The 22,902-nt window shown below is 53.0% G+C and overlaps 2 protein-coding genes across 4 annotated transcripts; one reads left to right on the top strand and one right to left on the bottom strand.

Moving 5' to 3' along the window:
• Nucleotides 1-1,912: 1,912 nt before the first annotated feature.
• On the top strand, nt 1,913-7,483 carry TOR2A (torsin family 2 member A). 3 transcript variants are annotated; one of them, XM_070378945.1, is made up of 5 exons: nt 3,427-3,625; nt 4,226-4,491; nt 5,437-5,612; nt 6,273-6,400; nt 6,724-7,483. In XM_070378945.1, exons 1-5 carry the CDS (start codon nt 3,475-3,477, stop codon nt 6,966-6,968), a joined length of 966 nt encoding a protein of 321 aa, XP_070235046.1. In that variant the 5' UTR covers nt 3,427-3,474; the 3' UTR covers nt 6,969-7,483. The 3 variants fall into 3 exon arrangements, with proteins under 3 accessions (XP_070235048.1, XP_070235046.1, XP_070235047.1); XM_070378947.1 differs by lacking the exon at nt 6,273-6,400 and having other exon boundaries at nt 1,913-3,625; XM_070378946.1 differs by lacking the exon at nt 4,226-4,491 and having other exon boundaries at nt 3,495-3,625.
• TTC16 (tetratricopeptide repeat domain 16) lies at nt 7,463-22,852 on the bottom strand. Its single transcript, XM_005901854.3, has 14 exons — nt 22,733-22,852; nt 21,923-22,095; nt 21,504-21,594; nt 21,207-21,350; nt 19,705-19,805; nt 19,473-19,602; nt 17,449-17,663; nt 16,546-16,790; nt 16,029-16,170; nt 12,319-12,484; nt 11,159-11,301; nt 10,847-11,006; nt 9,716-9,800; nt 7,463-8,654 (listed from the first exon to the last, which is right to left on the bottom strand). Exons 1-14 carry the CDS (start codon nt 22,748-22,750, stop codon nt 7,591-7,593), a joined length of 2,877 nt encoding a protein of 958 aa, XP_005901916.2. The 5' UTR covers nt 22,751-22,852; the 3' UTR covers nt 7,463-7,590.
• Between the last annotated feature and the right edge of the window lie 50 nt (nt 22,853-22,902).

Raw genomic sequence — 22,902 nt, forward strand, 5'->3', positions numbered from 1 at the left:
CTCTGCACTCAGGTGCTTATATCTTTCCTTTTCTCCTTGGATTTTTTGCTTTTCTTCTTTTCACAGCTATTCGTAAAGCCTCCCCAGAAGCGGGCCGGCTGTGACGGACCAGACTGCACAGAAGCGTGGCCGAGAGGAGCTACCCCACGTCCAAGGAGTGGCGGATGCGCGAGCTCAGGAGGGCCAAGAGGAGCTACTCCACGTTCAAGGTCAGGAGGGGTGGCTATGAGGAGATACCCCTCGTCCAAGGTAAGGAGCAGCGGCTGTGCTTTGCTGGAGCAGCCTTGAAGAGATACCCCACATCCAAGGTAAGAGAAACGCAGGTAAGATGGTAGGTGTTGTGAGAGGCATCAGAGGGCAGACACACAAACCATAATCACAGAAAACTAGTCAGTCTAATCACACGGACCACAGCCTTGTCTAACTCAATGAAACTAAGCCATGCTGTGTGGGGCCACCCAAGACAGGCGGGTCATGGTTGAGAGGTCTGACAGAATGTGGTCCACTGGAGAAGGGAATGGCAAACCACTTCAGTATTCTTGCCTTGAGAACCCCATGAACAGTATGAAAAGGCAAAATGATAGGTTACTGAAAGAGGAACTCCCCAGGTCGGTAGGTGCCCAATATGCTACTGGAGATCAGTGGAGAAATAACCCCAGAAAGAATGAAGGGATGGAGCCAAAGCAAAAAGAATACCCAGCTGTGGATGTGACTGGTGATAGAAGCAAGGTCTGATGCTGTAAAGAGCAATATTGCATAGGAACCTGGAATGTTAGGCCCATGAATCAAGGCAAATTGGAAGTGGTCAAACAGGAGATTATTTAACTTATATGCAGAGTACATCATGAGAAACGCTGGGCTGGAAGAAGCACAAGCTGGAATCAAGATTGCCAGGAGAAATCTCAATAACCTCAGATATGCAGATGACACCACCCTTATGGCAGAAAGTGAAGAGGAACTAAAAAGCCTCTTGATGAAAGTGAAAGAGGAGAGTGAAAAAGTTGGCTTAAAGCTCAACATTCAGAAAACGAAGATCATGGCATCTGGTCCCATCACTTCATGGGAAATAGATGGGGAAACAGTGGAAACAGTGTCAGACTTTATTTTTGGGGGCTCCAAAATCACTGCCGATGGTGACTGCAGCCATGAAATTAAAAGACGCTTACTCATTGGAAGGAAAGTTATGACCAACCTAGATAGCATATTGAAAAGCAGAGACATTACTTTGCCAACAAAGGTCCGTCTAGTCAAGGCTATGGTTTTTCCAGTGGTCATGTATGGATGTGAGAGTTGGACTGTGAAGAAAGCTGAGTGCCGAAGAATTGATGCTTTTGAAGTGTGGTGTTGGAGAAGACTCTTGAGAGTCCCTTGGACTGCAAGGAGATCCAACCAGTCCATTCTGAAGGAGATCAGCCCTGGGTGTTCATTGGAAGGAATGATGCTAAAGCTGAAACTCCAGTACTTTGGCCACCTCATGGGAAGAGTTGACTCATTGGAAAAGACTCTGATGCTGGGAGGGATTGGGGGCAGGAGGAGAAGGGGACGACAGAGGATGAGATGGCTGGATGGCATCACTGACTCGATGGACGTGAGTCTGAGTGAACTCTGGAAGTTGGTGATGGACAGGGAGGCCTGGCGTGCTGCAATTCATGGGGTCGCAAAGAGTCGGACATGACTGAGCACCTGAACTGAACTGAAACAGGAGATGACAAGAGTGAACGTTGACATTCTAGGAATCAGCGAATTAAAATGGACTGGAATGGGTGAATTTAACTCAGATGATCATTATATCTACTACTGTGGGCAGGAATCCCTTAGAAGAAATAAAGTAGCCATCATGGTCAACAAAAGAGTCCGAAATGCAGTACTTGGATGCATTCTCAAAAACGAAAGAATGATCTCTGTTTGTTTCCAAGGCAAACAGTAATCACAGTAATCCAAGTCTATGGCCCAACCAGTAATGCTGAAGAAGCTGAAGTTGAACGGTTCTATGAAGACCTCCAAGACCTTTTAGAACTAACACCCAAAAAAGATGTCCTTTTCATTATAGGGGACTGGAATGCAAAAGTAGGAAGTCAAGAAACACCTGGAGTAACAGGCAAATTTGGCCTTGGAATACGGAATGAAGCAGGGCAAAGGTAAATAGAGTTCTGCCAACAGAATGCACTGGTCATAGCAAACACCCTCTTCCAACAACACAAGACTCTACACATGGACATCACCAGATGGTGAACACCGAAATCAGATTGATTATATTTTTTGCAGTCAAAGATGGAGAAGCTCTATACAGTCAGCAAAAACAAGACCAGGAGCTGAGTGTGGCTCAGATCATGAACTCCTTATTGGCAAATTCAGACTTTAATTGATGAAAGTAGGGAAAACCACTAGACCATTCAAGTATGACCTAAATCAAATTCCTTATGATTATATAGTGGAAGTGAGAAATAGATTTAAGGGACTAGATCTGATAGAATGCCTGATAAACTATGGACGGAGGTTCGTGACATTGTACAGGAGACAGGGATCAAGACCATCCCCATGGAAAAGAAATGCAAAAAGCAAAATATAATGGATAAATATTTTTGGCTGTGCCCGGGGGTTATGTGAGATCCTATTTCCCCTACTAGGGATCAAACCTGTGCCCCCTGCAGTGGAAGCATGGAGTCTTAACAACTGGACCACCAGGGAAGTTCCATAATGGATTTTCAATAATCATTTATTGATTATTTTGTGAGCCAAAACACTTCATGTGCCTGTACTTCATGGAAATATCACCATCCCTCTGATGAGAGGTACTGTTATCATAAGATATACAAGGGGCATGCATTTGTGCTAAGTCTCTCAGTTGTGCCCAACTCTTTGCGACCCCATGGACTGTAGCCCACCGGGCTCCTCCTTCCATGGGATTCTCCAGGCAAGAATACTGGAGTGGGTTACCATGCCCTCCTTCAGAGGATCTTCCCGACCCAAGGATCGAACTCGCTTTTCTTACCTCTCCTGCATTGGCAGGCGGGTTCTTTCCCACTCGCACCACCTGGAAGCCCAAGATATACAAGGCACCGTATATTAGGGCACATAGTAGGTGCTCACCAAAAGCTATTGGCGCTCTTTTATCATATAAAAAGGGGCGGGGGGAGAGCACAGGAAAGGCGCTTTACAAGGTACCGCACAAGTTTTTGCTACAGTTGTTACGTCACCCTTGGTGGTCATAATCCGTCATTTATTATTGTTTCGGGGCTGTGATGGTCCCTCAGTTACCGTGGCCATGGAAACGCAGTGCGCAGTCCCGCATTGGACGGTTCGCGGGCTCCCCCTGGAGGCCGCCTTGCAAGCCTACGGGGGACCACGGGGAGGGCCCCGGAGACAGAAGCGAGGGGGGCTGGGAGTTGTAGGCCGCGGAGCGATGCACGTCGGGAGTCGTAGTTCTCGGCAGAGGCGGTTGCCGGCCCCAGACTGAGCTTCTGCCTCACCCGGATGGCGGCTGCGACGCGCAGCTGCCGGCCCTGGGGCTCGCTCCTCGGGCTGATCTGGCTGGTCTCGGCCGCGGCCGCGTCCTGGGATCTGAGTTCGCTGCGTTGCAACTTCGGCTCATTCTGCGAATGTGACTTCCAGCCCGACTTCCAGGGTAAGGAGCCGAGACCCGAGAGCCGGGGGGACTAGGGGAGACCTTGGATCCCGGGGTTGTGCCGGGGCCAGACGTGGAGAGTAGACCCAAGAGCAGACCCCCCGAGACTTCCAGACGGCCCGGGCTGGAAGTGGGCCCGGCGTTGAGGGATCCTGAGAGCCTGGGGCACAGGACTTGGGGCGAGGGTTTAGGGATGCCTGTTTGGAAGTCAGGATGGAGAGATGCCTTTGACAGCAGAGACCTGGGTGGTGGTCGAGGGTGGGCAGTTTAGACCTCCGCACTGGTCTGGCCCATCAGGGGAGAAGCCTGCCTTGAAGTTGGGCAGGAGTCTGGGGCCGACCCTCTTGACAGCTGGCAACCATTTAGGGCTGAGCTGCGATCCAGAGGGCCACCTGGTGGGGAGGCTGCAGAGCTGAGTCAGCCTGAGGCAGAGGACACCCGCTCCCCCCCACGCCCTGTAGCCAAGGCCCTCACTCCCTTTCTGCAGACGGCTTGTAAAAACAAGTCCCAGAACCCGGATTCCCAGACATGACTTTCCTCCTGAAACTGTTCCGCTGAGGACGTGTGTCCTCATCTCCGACACTGTTCTTGTGGCCCTAGGTCTGGAGTGTGACCTGGCCCAGCACCTGGCGGGCCAGCACTTGGCCAGGTCGCTGGTGGTGAAGGCACTGAAGGCTTTCCTGCAGGATCCAGCCCCCACCAAGCCGCTGGTCCTCTCTCTGCATGGCTGGACCGGCACTGGCAAGTCCTATGTCAGCTCCCTCCTGGCACACTACCTCTTCCGGGATGGCCTCCGTAGCCCCCACGTGCATCACTTTTCCCCGGTCATCCACTTCCCCCACCCCAGCCACTTGGAGCGCTACAAGGTAGGCTGGTGGTGTCCCGGCCCACCCTCTGCCGGCACTGTAGGGTGACTCCCCTAGAGTGGGAGTGAGTCCTGAGCCCAGAGAGGGGAATCCCTTGCTCCAGGCAACACAGCCAGTTACAGCCTCAGCCCTCAGGACCCATCCTAAACAAAGCTGAGGGTGCTATCACCTGGCAGGGAGTTCTTGATTTAATGCCTGGGAGCCAGTAAAGTACCTGCGTGCCAGGGTTGTTGTGAGGGACGTTCGACTATAGAATCACAGGTGTTATTTATTGAGCACTTATCTTTGCCAGACAACCTGCATTATCTTCTCTCAGTAAAGCCCTTAGAGTAAGGGCTTTTGAGGCTCAGAGTAAGTGCTCAGGAAATATTAGCTCTATTGTTGTTGATTGCAAGGTACTGTCCAGGCTGATCTGTTTCAGCTGTCACAACTCTGTTGTGAAGGTTCAGGGAGCAGGAAGGTGCGTTCCCCTTTTCTAGAAAGCAAGACGTGTCAGGAAGGAGCCCCCTGACAATGCAGGTGTGAGGCCTGGCTCTGCGTCCCTGTTCTCTTGTTGACTTGCTGTGTGAGCTTGGATTACTCTCTGCCCCTCTCTGGGTCACAGTTTCATCATCAGCCTCATTAAGGGATCGGTGCTCTTTGGGAGACCATATCTTCCTGAAAAGATGAATTCTTTTTAATATTTATTTTTATTTATTTGGCTGCATCTGTCTTAGCTGCAGCATGCGTGAGCTTTGATCTTTGTTGCAGCACATGGGATCTTTAGTTGTGGCGTGTGGGATCTAGTTCCCTGACCAGGGATCGAACCTGGCCCCCTGCATTGGGAACACTGAGTCTTAAGCCACTGGCCCACCAGGGAAGCCCCATTAATTCTTGTTTTGGGAAGGAATCTGGAGTTGGGGAAGCAGCTCCAGGTGCCCTCATACTCTCGCCTCTCTCCCACAGAAGGATCTTAAGAGCTGGGTGCAGGGGAACCTCACTGTCTGCAGCCGCTCCCTCTTTCTCTTCGATGAGATGGACAAGCTGGCCCCAGGCCTGATAGAAGTCCTGCGACCTTTCCTGGGCTCCTCCTGGGTTGTCTATGGGACCAACTATCGTAAAGCCATCTTCATCTTCATCAGGTGGGGCCAACTTTGCAGTGGGCATTGGTGCGGGAACACTTGTCAGAGGTCTCAGCTATCCAGTCTGGTCCCATGGTCCCGTAGCAGAATACTGTTCCCCCCAGGGCCCATTTGGATTCCCCCCAAAGTCCCCTGTACCCTCACTGGTGACACCGTCATTCAGGGTGTTTAACTCCCCTTTGACATTCTCAAAGCCTGGGTTCATTCTCTTAATCCTAATTTTTTTTGTGGCACTCCTGCTGGGTTAAGAGTTTTCCCTCTTTTGTGGCCAAGAGGACACAGGCCTGGGAAAAAACAGGACTAGGAACCAGTCCCACCTCTGAGAGTCCTAGCTGTGTTTGGGCAAATCGCTTCACTTCTCTGAGCTCCCATCTCCTTTTCTGAACAGTAGGGCCAATCTTAATGCCCTACTGTCCTCCTCGAGGCTGAGTGAGGAAAGTTGGTAAGGGACCTAAAAGTGTCCCATTAATAGAAACTGTAAAGTGCATGGCACAGATGGGTAAACTTCTGGGGTCGTGGTTATGGATGAGCTCAGGAGAGGGGAAGCGGTTCCTGGGGCGTTTTGAGTGAGCGGGGCCCCTGGTTCAGGTCCCATTAGGAGGCTTGTGGGAAGCCAGAGCTACATCCTGCCCTCACTGTCTGCGTCCCCCGTGGTTTTAGCAACACCGGTGGTGAGCAGATCAACCAGGTGGTGCTGGAGGCGTGGCGCAGCCGCCGGGAACGTGAAGAGATCGGCCTGCAGGAGCTGGGGCCGGTCATCTCTCAGGCTGTGCTGGACAACCCGCACCGTGAGTTCAGCGGAGGACCCCACGCCAGAGGGCTTCCAGACTCGGGTCTCACTCCCAGATCACACCCAGGGCTGGGCTGGGCTGGACTCCCTGGGGGTGGGCCAGGCTCTCCCAGGTCAGATGCTCAGCCCACCGACCCAGTACTTTCCAGCCCAGGCTTTGGTGCTCGGGGCTGGCAGACAGCTTCCCCCGAGCCCAGCACCCAAGCTGGGCTGGGAGGATTCAGGCCAGCAGCCTTCCTGCACTTCCTTCCCTGTGGGGGTGGGTGGGGGCCTGGCTGACCCCTGTGAACCACAGCCTCTTCCCATGGCTCCACCCTGCAGATGGCTTCTGGCGCTCGGGCATCATGGAAGAGCATCTCCTGGACGTTCTGGTGCCCTTCCTGCCACTCCAGCGGCACCACGTGCGGCACTGTGTGCTCAACGAGCTGGCCCATCTGGGCCTGGAGCCCAGGGATGAGGTGGTCCAGGCTGTGCTGGACAGCACCACCTTCTTCCCTGAGGACGAGCCGCTCTTTTCCTCCAATGGCTGCAAGATGGTGGCTTCCCGGATCGCCTTCTTCCTCTGACTCTCCCAGGTGGCATCCCTGTCGTCCTCTACCTGGCCAGGTTGTGAAGGAAAGCCCTGGACCCTCTGCCGGAGGGTCCCTGGTCCTGCAGCGTGGGACCCAGAGCATACTGTGAAGATGAGGAGGGCTGTTGGCTGGGCCGTGAGACAGAAGGCCGGGGCAGGCCCTGGCTCTTCATTGTCTGAGGGCATCTTGGCCTTTGCCTCCTTCCTCAGGGAAATCACTGGTCACCCCAGAATTTCAAGGAGCCTTGACCGCAGCCTGAGCCTTAAAATGTGAATTGTAACTCAGGGACAGTGGCTCGTGGCTGCTCCCTCCTTCTTCTCTCTGTTCCTCTGGCCCTTGCCCCAGTACCATATCCACGCCCAACCCTGTGTCCCCATATGGTAAAACCAGGCTGAGACTTCTGTCTCCGTGAACAGAGGGACTCAAGTTCACACTGGAGCTGAGCTTTTCAAGTTTTTAATTTTGTACATGAAGAAAACAAATACAATAAATTTAGTCATGGGACCAGAGGATGTTGGCCCAGGTTCTGATTGCTTCTGAGGGAGGCTGCAGTGCGGAGCAGAGTGGGGAGAATCGCCCTGCACTGCAGTAAGAAGTGAGGGGCTGAGCATCCCTTTCAGAGAGCAGCCTCACTGCTGGGGCTGGGCTTCTGTCTTGGGCCCTGGGCGGTCTGCATGTTGCTAAGACTTGGGTTCAGTCCCCAGGTGACCTCGGTCTTGCTGGAACCTGGGCTTGCGCTCTGGGCTGCCTTGGACTGGCTAGGCCTCTGACTCTGAGCCTGGCCCTTGGTGGCCTCAGTGTTGGAGGGGCTCCAACTTGAGTCATAGGAAGTGTTGATTTTGCTAGGACTTTGGATCATTCTCCAGCTTTGGTCCTGGGTAGCAGCTGCCTTTCTGAGTCTCCAGCTCTGACCATCGGCACCCTTGGACTTTCTGAGCCTCCGCCTTGAGCCCTGGGTGGCCTGGGTCTTGTTGAGCTTTTGCCTTGGGCTCCAGGCAGCCTCTGTCCTGCTGGGCCTCTGGTTTTGAATCTGGGTGGCGTCTGTCCTGCTGGGCCTCTGGCTGTGGATGAGGGTGGCCTCCATCCTGCTGGGCCTTTGGCTTTGAATCTGGGTGGTGTCCATCTTGCTGGGCCTCTGGCTGTGAATGAGGGCAGCCTCCATCTTGCTGGGCCTCTGGCTTTGAATCTGGGTTGTATCTGTCTTGCTGGGCCTCTGGCTTTGAATCTGGGTGGCCTCCATCTTGCTGGGCCTCTGGCTTTGAATCTGGGTGGTGTCCGTCTTGCTGGGCCTCTGGCTTTGAATCTGGGTGGTGTCTGTCTTGCTGGGCCTCTGGCTGTGAATGAGGGCAGCCTCCATCTTGCTGGGCCTCTGGCTTTGAATCTGGGCGGTATCCATCTTGCTGGGCCTCTGGCTTTGAATCTGGGAGGTATCTGTCTTGCTGGGCCTCTGGCTGTGGATGAGGGCGGCCTCCGTCTTGCTGGGTCTCTGGTGGTGGCCTGGGGTGGACTTGGTTTCTCTGGGGCTGTGGTTCAGGCTTAGGTCTTTCCTGCTGTCCCCCGAGTCTGAGGACTGTGTCCTTAGCAGTGAGGAGTCAGAGACTGTCACAACAGTGGTGGAAGTGCTCCTGTATTCCTGACCTGTACTGGACGTCTCCGTCTCCGAGGTGGACCTGGTTCTGACTGGGAAGGATGTGTCCAGAGAAGCTGTCAGGCCGCCTTCCCCAGACAGTCCCAGGAAAGGGAGGCTTCTAGGCCTCACCTTTGCCTATGACCCAAAGGCCTCGTATGGCCAAGGGGGAAGGCCTCCCAGATCTCGCCAAGCCCAGCCTTCCTGGCACCCTGAGGCCTACAGGTGAGTCATGGCCATAAGATAAAGGGCAGAGATGGAGGTCCCCACTGTCCAGCGCTGGCCTCCACTCTGCCGGCCGCCGCTCGCCCTCTGTGTCCAGCTACCACCAGCACCTGCAGGGACCTGGCCCTCTGCAGCAATTCTCTGTACTCTACTCCACCCACACTTCCCCCCTGGGTCCTAAAAACCCTTCCTGACACCCCCCCCCCACTCCAAGGGGGGCTAAATGCACCCACAGTTCTCAGGACTCCCCTCCACAGTATGGCTGCACTGTCCAGCCCTCTGTGTCCCTTGTTTCCTTCAGGACCAAGATGTCCCTGGGGCAAGGACTGTGCCATTCATGCGTGCACCAGTGTCCTGCACAGGCTCAGCCACTGGACGCTCAACACATTTGCTGAATGGCAGGAAGGGGACTAGACGCCCCTACGTCCATCCCTCCCCGGACTGCCCACAGCTGCTCCCGGGACTCAGAGCCGCATTCCCAGGTTTTCCATTTTGTCCCTTCCATGTTGGCACCTGGCGGAGCTGAGGGTAAAAGCCCCCTAGACACGCATAGGCTCTGTGGGGTAATTTCAGGGAGAGGCCAAGGGGGCAGAGAGAAGAGGGACAGGGTTGAGCAGGGAATGAAGGTGGAGCAGGCAGCAATGATGAAGTGCTTCGAGTGAGAGCTCCTGCCCAGGCTGCGTGCTGGGCATCCCAGAGGGTTCCCCTCACTCCCCCTCTCTGGGCCCGCCACCCCGCTCCCGCACCTCCAGCAAAGCTGGGATGAGCCCTCCTGCTCCATATATACACAGCAGTAAGCAGCAGAGGCCAGATTCATACCCAGGCCTGGGAGCCTCTGACTCCTGACCTTTGCCCTCCCTGCTGCATTGGCCCATGCAGGGGGACTTACAGCCCAAGATGGAGCCTAAGGAGGTCTGGCTGATGTAGCTGTCGGTCAAGGATGACTCCTTGCTGGGGGCCGGCTTCAGCTTCTCCTAGGGTCAGAGACAGGCTGGGCAGTTGGCAGGCCGTGGGAGGCCACAGCTCTAGAAGGCCAGCCACTTAGAGCTCCTCGGGGGCTGCAGTTTAGGGCTGGATGGGGACATGGAGCAGTTGACTGCTTGTGCACTTGTTGGCAGTGTTAGGAATCAGAACAGCCCTGACGGAGGAGGGGCCCAGAGCCAGGTGATAGGGGCTTCTGGAAAACTGGGAATGTGTTCTTTCTTGAGCTAGAGAATGGAATCATGGTGGGTATTCAGTTTGTGAAAATTCATCAAACAGTTCACTGAGGATTTGTGTACTTTATGTTCCACTCAATGAAAAGTTTTTAGCAATGAATCCAAGTGTTAAAATTCTGGGGGCTTCCCTGGTAGTCCAGTGGTTAGGAATCCGCCTGCTCATGCAGGGGACACAGGTTCAATCCCTGGTCCGGGAAGAGCCCACATGCCACAGGGCAACTAAGCCAGTGCACCACAACTCCGGATCCTGAGCTCTAGAGCCATGACTTGCAACCACTGAGCCCGTGGGCCTCGAGCCCGTGCCCCACGACAAGGGAAGCCGCTGCAATGAGACGCCCACACACCGCAGCAAAGAGGAGCCCCCCCCAACTGCAACTAGAGGTGAAAGGAAGTCGCTCAGTCGTGTCCGACTCTTTACGACCCCATGGACTGTAGCCCACTAGGCTCCTCCATCTATGGAATTTTCTAGGCAAGAGTACTGGAGTGGGTTGCCATTCCCTTCTCCAGGGGATCTTCCTGACCCAAAGATCAAACCCGGATCTCCTGCATTGCGGGAAGGTGAGTGTGGACAAAGTGTAGGAAGCCTGCCTCTGTGAGGGGCCCCAATTTTCACCTGCACTCCTTCAGGTGTACCCCTTTACTGGTACATTCTCCACCTCACAGCAACATGTCCCCAGCCCAGGTCACATAGCTGAGTCGTGGCAGAGCCAGCCTCTAGCCAGCCTGTAGCCCTCAGCCCTGGCTTAGGGTACAGTCCTCCCTGCGCCTCCAGGAAACCCGGCCCTGGCATGGGGCGCACTTACCTTCTTCCCAGGAACCTGCACCTCTTCCTCTGGGCCTTCTGGCTTTGCCTGCGGGAACTGGAGAGGGGTCTCCATCTCCTTGGGGGTCTCCAGTAAAGGCGGCTCCAGCTTCCAAGATAGGATCACGGCCCGGGCCCTCTGTTCCCGATCCTTGAGCTGCCTGCCAAAGCGAGTTGTCAGAGTGCTGGGTAAACCTCTCTGACTCACCCTGCCCTCCCTGGGATTGGATGGTGGCCTGAAAAGGCAAGTAGGTGCCTTGAGCCCCAGCCGTCCCCCAGCTCTGGGCCTGTGGGCCCTCCTGTAGAAACTTACCCCAGGATGTCCTGAGGGGCCCTGGTGTACATGCTGTGCTCCACCACCCGCTCCAGCTGCAACCTAGCCAGGTTTGCCACCTGGCTGCTTAGCACCTCTTCTACTGACATGCCGGGAAAAAGGTTGGCCATCAGCGGAAGCAGCTGCCAGGAAGGAAGGTGACCAGAGTCAGGTGTGGGCCAGGACAGGGGCAGATGGTGTGGTGCTGTCCTGACTGGCAGAGTCCCTTCTCAGGGCCAAAGAAGAGAAGAGTTTACAAATTCAGCATCAGTCGTTCAGTCTTATCCGACTCTTTGTGACCCCATGGACTGCAGCAACCCGCCAGACTCCTCCGTCCATGGGATTTTTTCCAGGTAAGAATACAGAAGTGGGTTGCCATTTGCTTCTCCAGGGGATCTTCCCAATCCAGGGATCGAACCTGGGTCTTCTGCATTGCAGGCAGACTCTTTACCATCTGAGCCATCAGGGAAGCCCTTTTATAAATTGTTGTTTCTAAAGGGCCAGACCCTTTGGGCCTGAACTATTGGGAGATTTTGAGAAAGGAACTATTACGTGAGGGAGTTCTGAGTCTGATCATGGGTTCTGGAGTCAGCTTGGAGGGTGTGACCTCCAAGCTCCATGACCTGGCCCAAGGGAACTGACTTCTCTGAGCCCTACCCTCTTCCCTCTGTAGATTATGGGATGATGATAATGTTACCTGTCTCATAGGTGTTAAAGAGGGTTAAACAGGGTGATATAAGCTGAAGTGGTTAGAACAGTGCCTGGCTCTGTGTTACCTGCTCAGTCGTGTCCAACTCTTTGCGACCCCATGGACTGTAGCCTTCCAGGCTCTATCTAGGCCTCCTCAAGAATCCATTGGCCTCTCCAGGCAAGAATAATGCTCGTATCATTATTGTCTTGGTTGCCATTTCCTTCTCTAGGGGATCTTCTCTGAATTTCCCAGCGATTGAACCTGTTGTCATTTCCTTCTCTTGGCAGGCAGATTGAACCTTGTCTCCTGCTTTGGCCAGCAGAAGGTACATAGTAAATAGTAAATGCGCTGGCATTAGCAGTGCATATCACTGCTAAGAATCCAGGTTTCTTTTAGGGACAGGGCGTATCTTTAGGAGGTCAGAGGTATTGACTCTGGAGCCTACCCTCCTGGCCCAGCAAGAACACACCTTGGGTTGCTTGGGGTCAAGGAGCAGGACAGTGGCAACATCCTGGCGGGCCCCAAAAATGTTCTGCATGAGCTGCCGGCTCCTGGCGCGGTACAGGTAGTACTGGGGCTTCTGGGGATTGTGCTGGATGGCCATTGAGAAGTGGTTCTCTGCCTTCTGGAACTGCCTGCAGGACACAGTGGGCCACAGGGTGCTCTGAGCCGGGCCACCTAGGAGAAATGGGCACTTCTGGACCTCCCTGGGGAGTTTAGGGAAAACAAGGCTAGTTTCTGCTCCCTGCCATCAACACCCCTCTTGATGGACCCAACACTTAAATGCTAGTGTAAAGCCCCAAAATAAGTGGACATTTTTATGATCTTGGAATAGGAAGGGCTTTCTGAATGTCATAAACCCAGCAGCTAAATATGGAAAAAAAAAAACAAACAAACTAATTGACCACAAATCCCATTATTTAGTAGCAAAAACACCACAAAAGAAATCAGCAAATAGGGAAGAATATTTTGCCACATAAGGCAGATAATAATCAAACTTTCTAGCCTACAAAGAACTCTTATAATCAAAAAGACTGGGCAATTTAAAAGCAAATGGAACAATTTAGACAGACCATAATGTGCCAATGCTGCTACGGCTGCTGCTAACTCGCTTCAGTCGTGTCCGACTCTATGTGACCCCAGAGATGCAGCCCACCAGGCTCCACCGTCCCTGGGATTCTCCAGGCAAGAACACTGGAGTGGGTTGCCATGTCCTCTTCCAATGCGTGAAAGTGAAAAGTGAAAGTGAAGTCATTCAGTCGTGTCTGACTCTTAGCGACCTGGTGGACTGTAGCCTACCAGGCTCCTCCGTCCATGGGATTTTCCAGGCAAGAGTACTGGAGTGGGGTGCCATTGCCTTCTCCGAATAAACACTTGAAAAATGCTGTCCTGCACTCACAATTTAAATATGCAAAGTCAATCCAATGCAAGAGAACCTTTTTTTTTTTTTTTTTAAATGCAAAAAAGCAAAATGGCTGTCTGGGGAGGCCTTACAAATAGCTGTGAAAAGAAGAGAAGTGAAAAGCAAAGAAGAAAAGGAAAGATATAAGCATCTGAGTGCAGAGTTCCAAAGAATAGCAAGGAGAGATAAGAAAGCCTTCTTCAGCGATCAGTGCAAAGAAATAGAGGAAAACAACAGAATGGGAAAGACTAGAGATCTCTTCAAGAAAATTAGAGATACCAAGGGAACATTTCATGCAAAGATGGGCTCGATAAAGGACAGAAATGGTATGGACCTAACAGAAGCAAAAGATATTAAGAAGAGATGGCAAGAATACACAGAAGAACTGTACAAAAAAGATCTTCATGACCCAGATAATCAGGATGGTGTGATCACTGACCTAGAGCCAGACATCCTGGAATGTGAAATCAAGTGGGCCTTAGAAAGCATCACTACAAACAAAGCTAGTGGAGGTGATGGAATTCCAGTTGAGCTATTTCAAATCGTGAAAGATGATGCTGTGAAAGTGCTGCACTCAATATGCCAGCAAATTTGGAAAACTCAGCAATGGTCATGGGACTGGAAAAGTCAGTTTTCATTCCAATCCCAAAGAATGCTCAAACTACCACACAATTGCACTCATCTCACACGCTAGTAAAGTAATGCTCAAAATTCTCCAAGCCAGGCTTCAGCAATATGTGAACCATGAACTTCCTGATGTTCAAGCTGGTTTTAGAAAAGGCAGAGAAACCAGAGATCAAATTGCCAACATCTGCTGGATCATGGAAAAAGCAAGAGAGTTCCAGAAAAACATCTATTTCTGCTTTATTGACGATGCCAAAGCCTTTGACTGTGTGGATCACAATAAACTGTGGAAAATTGTGAAAGAGATGGGAATACCAGACCACCTGACTTGCCTCTTGAGAAACCTGTATGCAGGTCAGGAAGCAACAGTTAGAACTGGACATGGAACAACAGACTGGTTCCAAATAGGAAAAGGAGTATGTCAAGGCTGTATATTGTCACCCTGCTTATTTAACTTATATGCACAGTACATCATGAGAAATGCTGGACTGGAAGAAACACAAGCTGGAATCAAGATTGCCGGGAGAAATATCAATAACCTCAGATATGCAGATGACACCACCCTTATGGCAGAAAGTGAAGAGGAACTAAAAAGCCTCTTGATGAAAGTGAAAGTGGAGAGTGAAAAAGATGGCTTAAAGCTCAACATTCAGAAAACGAAGATCATGGCATTCGGTCCCTTCACTTCATGGGAAATAGATGGGGAAACAGTGGAAACAGTGTCAGACTTTATTTTTCTGGGCTCCAAAATCACTGCAGATGGTGACTGCAGCCATGAAATTAAAAGACGCTTACTCCTTGGAAGGAAGGTTATGACCAACCTAGATAGCATATTCAAAAGCAGAGACATTACTTAGCCAACAAAGGTCCGTCTAGTCAAGGCTATGGTTTTTCCAGTGGTCATGTATGGATGTGAGAGTTGGACTGTGAAGAAGGCTGAGTGCCGAAGAATTGATGCTTTTGAACTGTGGTGTTGGGAGAAGACTCTTGAGAGTCCCTTGGACTGCAAGGAGATCCAACCAGTCCATTCTGAAGGAGATCAGCCCTGGGATTTCTTTGGAAGGAATGATACTAAAGCTGAAACTCCAGTACTTTGACCACCTCATGGGAAGAGTTGACTCATTGGAAAAGACTCTGATGCTGGGAGGGATTGGGGGCAGGAGGAGAAGGGGACGACAGAGGAGGAGATGGCTGGATGGCATCACTGACTCGAAGGACATGAGTCTGGATGAACTCCAGGAGTTGGTGATGGACAGGGAGGCCTGGTGTGCTGCGATTCATGGGGTCGCAAAGAGTCGGACACGACTGAGCGACTGAACTGAACTGAACAGATTAGCAAAGTTAAAAAATAGTGTTAATACTCTGTGCTAGGGAGGTTTGGGGAAATGAAGACTTTCTTTTACTGGGGGAAGTTTATATTGGTTCATTGTTTTTTTGGAGAACAATTGGGTATCATCTTTAAAATGTTAAAATTTCACACTCAACAATTTAACTTCCAGCAATCTAACTACAGAATTGCCAGTGTGAATGGATGGAAACATGTCTTGGGTCTCATTACTGCATTATTTATGAAAAAAAAAAAAAAACCAAACACTGAAAACAGCCCAAATTCATCAGCAGACTATTGTCTAGAGAAATTAATTGTGGTACTTTCACCGAATGGAATACTTTGCAAACAATAAAAGAGAATGAAGTCATCCTATATGTAACAGCCATGGGAAGTAAAAAAGCCTGTCAAATATTAGCACGAACTCACTTTTGTAAAATGATAGTAATTGTTAATATATGCATAGAAATCAATCTGGAGGACTCTTTACCAAACTCACCCAGACAGGGGAGGCTTTGGCAGACAGGTATTAGAAGCAACTTCCGTTTTCTGAATCTTATGTTACTGAATACTTACTTTTTTTTTTTTTTAAAAAAGCCTAATTACCATAACAATATTCAGGGAAAAAGTGAAGGATTTTTAGAGAAACCTTGGAAAATAAAGTTGATATTTAGGAGACTTAACTGGGAGAGCAGAGACATCTTGACTCAGGGAGCCCAAACAGGCGGCTTCATCCGACTTCCCCGGCCCCGCCCATAGCCCAGTCGGCCCCGCCCATAGCCCAGTATGCCCCGCCCCGGCCCCGCCCCACCCACCATCGGCTCACCTGCTCCGGTGCTCGCAGAAGCCCAACTTCTCCTGCAACAGGCCCATGCGCAGGTGGGCGCCCTCGTCCTTCGGACTCAGTGCCAGCGCCTGCTGGTAGTCCGCCTCAGCAAAGGTCAGGTTGCCCAGCTGGAAGAAGCAATCTGGAGCGCGGGGACTGAGTGGGGATCGCAAAAACCCAGGGCGCAGGAGCCGCGGCCCAGTTGGCTCCACCCCCTAGGAGGCGGGGCCTGCAACTGGTAATACCCGTGGGCGGTCGCCAGCACCTGCAGCTGCTTTTCTGTGCAGCTGGGCACCTCTTTCCAGATACCTGATCTGAGCATTTTGAAGGACTATGTAGCCAGGTGGTCTCTCAAACAACGTCCCCCGCCCCGCCCCGCAGTAGTGTGTCTCAGTGGGACACTGAGACTCCTCTTCGGCCTCTTCTCCCTCCCTCCCTCCCTCGGGGCCCTCGAGCGCCCAGTCCAGGCCTTAGAGAGGCAAGGGGCTCACGCCGGGCTCCCCGGGACCCCACTCACCGCCGCGGTTGATGTAGAGGCCTTTCTCCTGCTGCTCGTCCTTGAGCGCCTTGTTGAGCAGCAGCACGCTCTCCTGGTAGGCTCCCTGCATGTAGCAGTGCACCGCGAAATCGTTGTAGGCCAGCAGCAGTTGGCGCTGGGCCTGCTGTACCAGCTCCTCTTGGTGGTCGCTCATCATGTCCAGCGCCTTCAGGAAGTCCTCCACTGCCAAGTCAAAATCCTGGAGCCGTCGGTACATGGTGCCCCTATGGGAGAGGCATATGAGAGCCAGAGCACCCCCACCGACTCGGAGTGTCCCAGAGAGTGGATGCAGCTCTGGGTCCTCTGACCTCTGGAGGTGGCAGGGGGGCCTCCGCGCTCATGCATTAGATTTGGCCTGTGCGGCTCCCCGATTGCTACTGAGCTAGCCTGGTGATTCTACTTTCCTTTACAAATAACTTCTCTCTCTTTTTGGGAGCAATGTGCCTGCCAGCCACTCTGCTAAGGCTTTTTGTACACAGGATGTTTTACCTCCACTGTTTCTTGAGAAAACCCAGGGTCAGGGAAGTTAAATGGCCCAGAATGAGGTGTTGAGCCCTTGCTGGGGAGGTAGGGGGCGCAAATTCAAACCTAAGCCTCCTCTCCTGGGCTGAGTTGGGCTGAGCCTCCCAGTATAAACTGCTCAGCAGTCCTGGGGGTCCAGGATTCCCAGGTTAACAGGCTGCTGCCTGCCCCTTCTCCAGAAGCAGTAGCAGAAACCACCTCCCATGATCCCTCGGTCTTGATGGCGAGCAGGGAAAGACCCTTAGAGACTAGATGGGGAGACTGAGACCTGGGGAGGGTCATGGGCTCTCCTGAGATCACACAGCACATCTGAGGCAAGGCAGAGCCTGGGACCCAAGACAGCATTTCCCCACCCAATACCGGAAGAGGAAGAAGCTGGGGTCCAGAGGGTTGTTCTCAATGGCACAGTTGATGCACTGCAGTGCATGTTGCAACTTGCCCTGCACGGCCAGGACCCCGGCATCTTGGCGTGCCTGCTCGGCCTGGCCCACCATCACCTGGAGCAGCACCTTGGCCTGTGGGTGCTTGGGATCCAATAGCAAGGCACTGTGTAGGTCTCGATAGCAGAGGTTGGGCTGTGGGGTGCAAGGCAGGGATGGCGTCAGGGCTGCACCCAAGCTGAACTCTCCCCTGTTCACTGTGGGGAGGCAGACCTCTGGGCAGGCCAGCATCATGCCACCCATCTTCAGTGCCCCACCGCCCCCTCCTCCCCTCCATTGCTGTTTTGCCTTTTCTATCTCTTGAAGGAGGGAGGGAGCATTGTGGGAAAATCCTATCCAAGGCCCCATCCCTACTGGCCCCTTTCCAGATGTGACCTCAGGTGAGCCAGGTCTGCCTCAGTGGTTTTTTCTGTAAAATGGAGCTACAGATGCCTCCTCCTTGCAGGACTTCTGCGAGGCTCACTTGAGGTAGGGGGAGGCCATGGTCTCCTGACCATGACTGTCATGGTCTCCCTGTCCTCCCCGGTACACCCTCCCAGACACCTCTGACCTTTAAGCCCAAGACAACTCTAACCAAGAACAGATTCAGGCCTGGGCATGAGCAGAAAACATCCCTAGGCAAACACCTTCCACTAGGTGAGCAGGTCAGTCAGTCAGTCAGTCAACAGTTTTAGCAAGCACCCCATGTCCTGTGGGGTAATTGGTTGAGGGCGAGAGGGGCAGTGTGGACACTGGGTGGGAGGGGAAAGATGGCAGAGGTTGGGACAGGGCTTTGGAACAGGTGGACTTGGGCTCAAGGGGAGCAAGTTAGCCAGACCATCTGAACCTGCTTCCTCATCTGTGAGAAGAGGACAGTGGGTTGTGTCTAACCTCAGAGGGTTACTTCCAGCCTTAGAGACAAATGTGAGTAAAGTGCTTAGAATGTGTCTATGCATTGTAGGGAGCAGCTGCAATCCCAACACTCAACGATAATTGTCAATAATTACTAGTCTCCTACCTTTGAAGGAGACTCTCCCACTGAGTCACCTGTGGGACACAAGAGCCCAGCCCCCAGCAGAGGGAGGCTCTTGGTTCCAGCACCCTGAGGACACCCTGCCCACTCTAGCCCATCATGTTCTTCCCCTTCCTGAGTCTCCCTGCCTGCCCCCTGCCCCCAGCCCCCTGTCCAGCACCCTGGCCAAACTGGAACAACAGGCCTTGTTCTGGACGCCTCTGTTTTCCTCACTCTCACCTCTCCAGCCCCCCAGTCAGTCTCTGGTCCTGCTTCCAAAGGTCTGAAGAACTTGCCCCCCATCCTTGCCACCATCCTGCCCATCCTCCCCGAGCCCCACTCCTATCCAGATGGATGGTACCCAGGCTTCCAGTCTCCGGATTTTCCCCTCTGCCCCTGCCCCCCGAGCCCACATGCCCCCTGGTAGCCAAAAGTACTTTTCTAAGGCCCACTGCCCCAGGGAGCACCCTTCTGAGGTTCCTGCTGCTCCCCAGGAAGACGTCAGGGTGCCCTGGGGTTCACGAGATCCTGCCCATCACTCTCTCATCCCTGCAGCCCCTCCTTCCTTATGACCCCAAGTCACATCTAAGGGATGCCTGGTGGCCTCTGATGGTGCTTCACATAACTGGGAAGTCAGTCCTTGTGTAATTATTTGCTGGGGACCATTTCCCCTGGCCTGTGAGTTCCGTGAGGGCAGGGCAGGCTGAGGCTTCTCACCTTGTGGTTTTCAGGGATTGGCGCAGGCCTGGCAGAGAACCAGGGCTGAATGATGCTGGAACAACTACCTGACTGGGCAGGAGTGGTCAGCGCTGGTCAGGGTTCGGGAAGGACAGGGCTCCCACCACACTGCGGGCTGTGGCCTCTGGGCTGGTGGATAGCCTAGCCACCTCCTGTAATCACAGCACCCAAACGGGGAGGAGGCCCACCCATCGGCCCTGCCCGCCCTGTTCTACCTTCTGGAAGAAGTTGTAGAGCCTGGCCCGGAGGATGTAGACATCCGCATTGGTGGTGCCTTGCTTCACCTCCTTGGTGACGAATGAGAGGCATTCACGATGCTTTTTGAGGGCCAGGAGACAGGCCATGCTGTGGGCGGAGGGCAAAGGTGCTTGGTCTGCCCAGTGAGAGGGGCAGGAAGGGGACCCTGAGGGGGACAAAGGCTAGTAAGCTCTTGATCAGGGTGCTCACCATCGATACCGGAAGCAGAATTTCTCAGGCTGGAGCTCAGAGGCTTGGGAGAAAACGGTCAAGGCATCCAGAAAGGCGCATTGCTCAAAAAGGCACTGGCCCTGGTGACACAGAGGATTGTCAATCCTGCTTATAACCCCAGCCCAGCAGCCTCCATGAATTGAGGGATGGCCATCACTGGGGTGGAATGACAAGGGATGGGGACAGAGTCCTTCAGATCAGAGAGAGATTTTAAGAGATAGAGATACAGACATAGAGAGATACAGAGCTGGGGAGACAGCAAGACACAGAAATATACAGATAGTGACAGAGAGATAGCAATACAGACATAGGAACAGGGAAAAAAGAGAAAACCTGAGAGGTGGATCAGAACAGCAGGTCTAACGGTAACAGGCTCCTTCCTGGACCAGGGCTCCAGGTGCCAAGCCCTGTATTAAGAATACAGGGAATTTCTGTATTCTTAGGGATACATATAACTTAGGGAGCTCCCTGGCTGTCCAGTAGGTAGAACTCAGTGCTTTGACTGCAAGGATGTGTGTTGGGGAACTAAGATCCTGCAAGCTGCCCAGGTGCAGCAAAAAAAAAAAAAAAAACCCTAAATATATCTCTTTGGGACTAGGTAACATTCCCCTTTTAGATGAAGGAACTGAGGCTCAGAGAAGTGAAGTGACCTTTCCAAGGGCACACAGAAAGAACAAGACTGGCCTCAGGACCCCCACAGACAGTTTAAGCATGTGGTCTGGTTTTAAGAATGTTTTTCAGAGTTGAATAATAATAATTATTATTCCTATTATTTTGGCTGCACAGCATGGCAGTGGGATCTTAGTTCCTGACTAGGGATTTAATCCAGGCCCCCCCCACCCCCCTCACCTGCAGTGGAAATGCAATGTCCTAAGCACTGGACTATCAGGGAATTTCCAGAATTGAATTATTATTGACATTAAAAACCAAGACATCAAAGTTGTGAACATGGGGGGAAAAATCAGGGCTTTTGGGGGATTTTATGGCTTAATATCACCTTTTTTATGCATTGCAAATGGGGGATACTCTTGTCTTTTTAGTGCTGGGAGCCTGTGGACTCTAGGGCTGTGCTGTCCAGTACAATAGCCACCTGCTGCCCATGGCCATACAAATTCAAATCGATTCTAATTAAATATCAGTACAATTAAAAAATTAGTTCCTCAGTCACACTAGCCACATTTCAAGGGCTCAACAGTTCCACGTGGCCCTCAGAATGGACAGTAATCATCGTGCCAAGTGATTGCTGTCACTAGTGCAGAAAGTTCTATTGGATATACCCAGCCCTGGTGGTGGATGAACCTGGACGGTGGGAGAGGTCGTAAGAAGGAATGGCAGGAGGGGACACAGACGCAGGGACAAGAAGGTCACCAGGGAGTCAGGGCTGGCCCTGGGAGCAAGGAAAACCCCAGAGTTGGAGGGAGAGCCAGCAGGCCGGGGTGGGAGGTGGGTGCCTTGTATGGGCCTAGGGCAGCGCCGGGCACCTTTAGGTAAAGCACCAGGGCGAGCCGCTCCAGGTAGTTGCTGTTCTCTGGCTGGGAGTGGTAGGCCTTCCGAAGGTTCTGGGCGGCCGAGGAGAAGTCGCAGAGCTGGATATAAGCCTCGGCTCTTAAGGCATAGAATTCTACCTGAGGGAGAGGGGACCCAGACTGCTGTTGCCCTCCCCACGATCCGCCCTGAGGTTTGCCACTTGGCTACCACAGGGACTCGGTGGCCCTGAGAGGTGAGAGTGTAAGCATGGGACAGCAACTGCCCGTGCCCACCCAAACCCTCCCTCTCACCAGCTGGGGGTCCAGGTGGAGGGCGCGGGAGAAGAAGAGCACGGCCATCTCCCAGTCCTCTTGCTCCAAGCACTGATGAGCTCGATGGTAGCTGTGGGGGGCAGAGGGGCACAGGCGGGGGGCGGGGGCTGGCCGACTTGGGACCAGCCCAAGACATAGATCTGGGGCTTTGGGAATGGGTTGCAAGGAAGAGGGACTTGGGTAGGAAGACAAGAGGGGTAGACAGAGACCCAGGGAGAGGAGGATGGCCATTCTTGGAGCTCATCCAGCCTTTTTTTGCTGCTGAGGTGGAAGAGCCCTATTATACAGTTGAGCTCGCTGAAGCTCAGAGAGGGAGAGTAACTGGCCCAAGGCTGCACAGCATGTCAGTGGCTCTGCAGGGAAGGAACCTGGGACCTCTGGGCAAGGGAGTCACTCACTATTCCCTGACTTTGAGGGGCACGGTTAACCCCGTAGCCTTTGGTTTTATATCATCAAAGTTCTGGAAGATTTGGCTGGTCCCAAAGATGCGCTGGAGGGTCCCCTTTGGCACAGGAATCACCCATGGCTTTGGGATGTGTTGTGAGGGAGCTTTGTCATGCTCCAGACCATCCTGGAACCAAGCAACAGCAAGCTAGAGCAAGCCTCAAAGACAATCCCCACTCCACTGACACACTCTCCTCGGGTGTTTTACAGGATGGGGGAGGGGGTGGAAAGGGGGCCTGGGAGGAGGCACAGTCTGGGGTCTGGCGGCCCTCCTAGCCCCATTCCCCTTAATCTCTCTGCGGTCCTGCCTCTCTCCCCTGTGGTCAAGATCTCACGCTCACACTGCTCTCTACTCTCCTCCTGGTCCCCCTCAGCTTCTACCAGCTACCGATACCCAAAACTCTTGTCTGCAGCTCAGGCCCTGCCCCAAGCCAAAGGCCCTGAGGGTCTAGCAACGTCTTGTGAGAAGATCTATGTTCCATTAGTCTGTAAGTCCTGTCTATCCCACTTCCTACAGATCTCTCAGATACCTCCTCTTATCTCGTCTGGGTCACTGCCATCTCTGTCTCTATGCCAGCTCCGGCCACTCCTCCGACCTCCCCACCAGCCGCAGGTCCTAAGACCTCTGTTCTTTGCACAGCAGCTAGGGACTTTACAGAATCGCACAACTGATCTGGCCTCTCCAGAATGAAAACCTTCCCTGCGAACCCATACATGGTCACTTCTCCCCCACCCTTTGCCTTTGCTTTAGCCTTCTCCCGCACCTCTCCGGAGTCTGTCATGAGGCCCCTTCGGGGAGGACCCCTCGGCCTGGACCAGCTTACTCGCGGTCCTCACTTTCCTGTTGGCCCCCTCCTCCGGACGTTGCTAGGCATCATCTCCAGGACGGCCACAGGTTCCGCCCCTCTTAGCCACGCCCCCGGAATCCCGAAGA

The sequence above is a fragment of the Bos mutus genome, chromosome 11 (genome assembly GCF_027580195.1).
Source record: "Bos mutus isolate GX-2022 chromosome 11, NWIPB_WYAK_1.1, whole genome shotgun sequence".
In the NCBI taxonomy this organism is placed as follows: domain Eukaryota; kingdom Metazoa; phylum Chordata; class Mammalia; order Artiodactyla; family Bovidae; genus Bos; species Bos mutus.

Excerpts from the sequence above, each read along its gene's own strand:
- TTC16 (XM_005901854.3), bottom strand. Across the intron at positions 16,171-16,545 it reads CCTCTACATCAACCGCGGCG|ATTGCTTCTTCCAGCTGGGC; the intron begins GTGAGTGGGGTC and ends CCCGCGCTCCAG. Across the intron at positions 8,655-9,715 it reads CTTAGGCTCCATCTTGGGCT|TCAGAACCAGGTCCACCTCG; the intron begins GTAAGTCCCCCT and ends CATCCTTCCCAG.
- TOR2A (XM_070378945.1), top strand. The coding sequence starts at position 3,475 with ATGGCGGCTGCGACGCGCAGCTGCCGGCCCTGGGGCTCGCTCCTCGGG. Across the intron at positions 4,492-5,436 it reads GCCACTTGGAGCGCTACAAG|AAGGATCTTAAGAGCTGGGT; the intron begins GTAGGCTGGTGG and ends TCTCTCCCACAG. Across the intron at positions 5,613-6,272 it reads GCCATCTTCATCTTCATCAG|CAACACCGGTGGTGAGCAGA; the intron begins GTGGGGCCAACT and ends CCGTGGTTTTAG.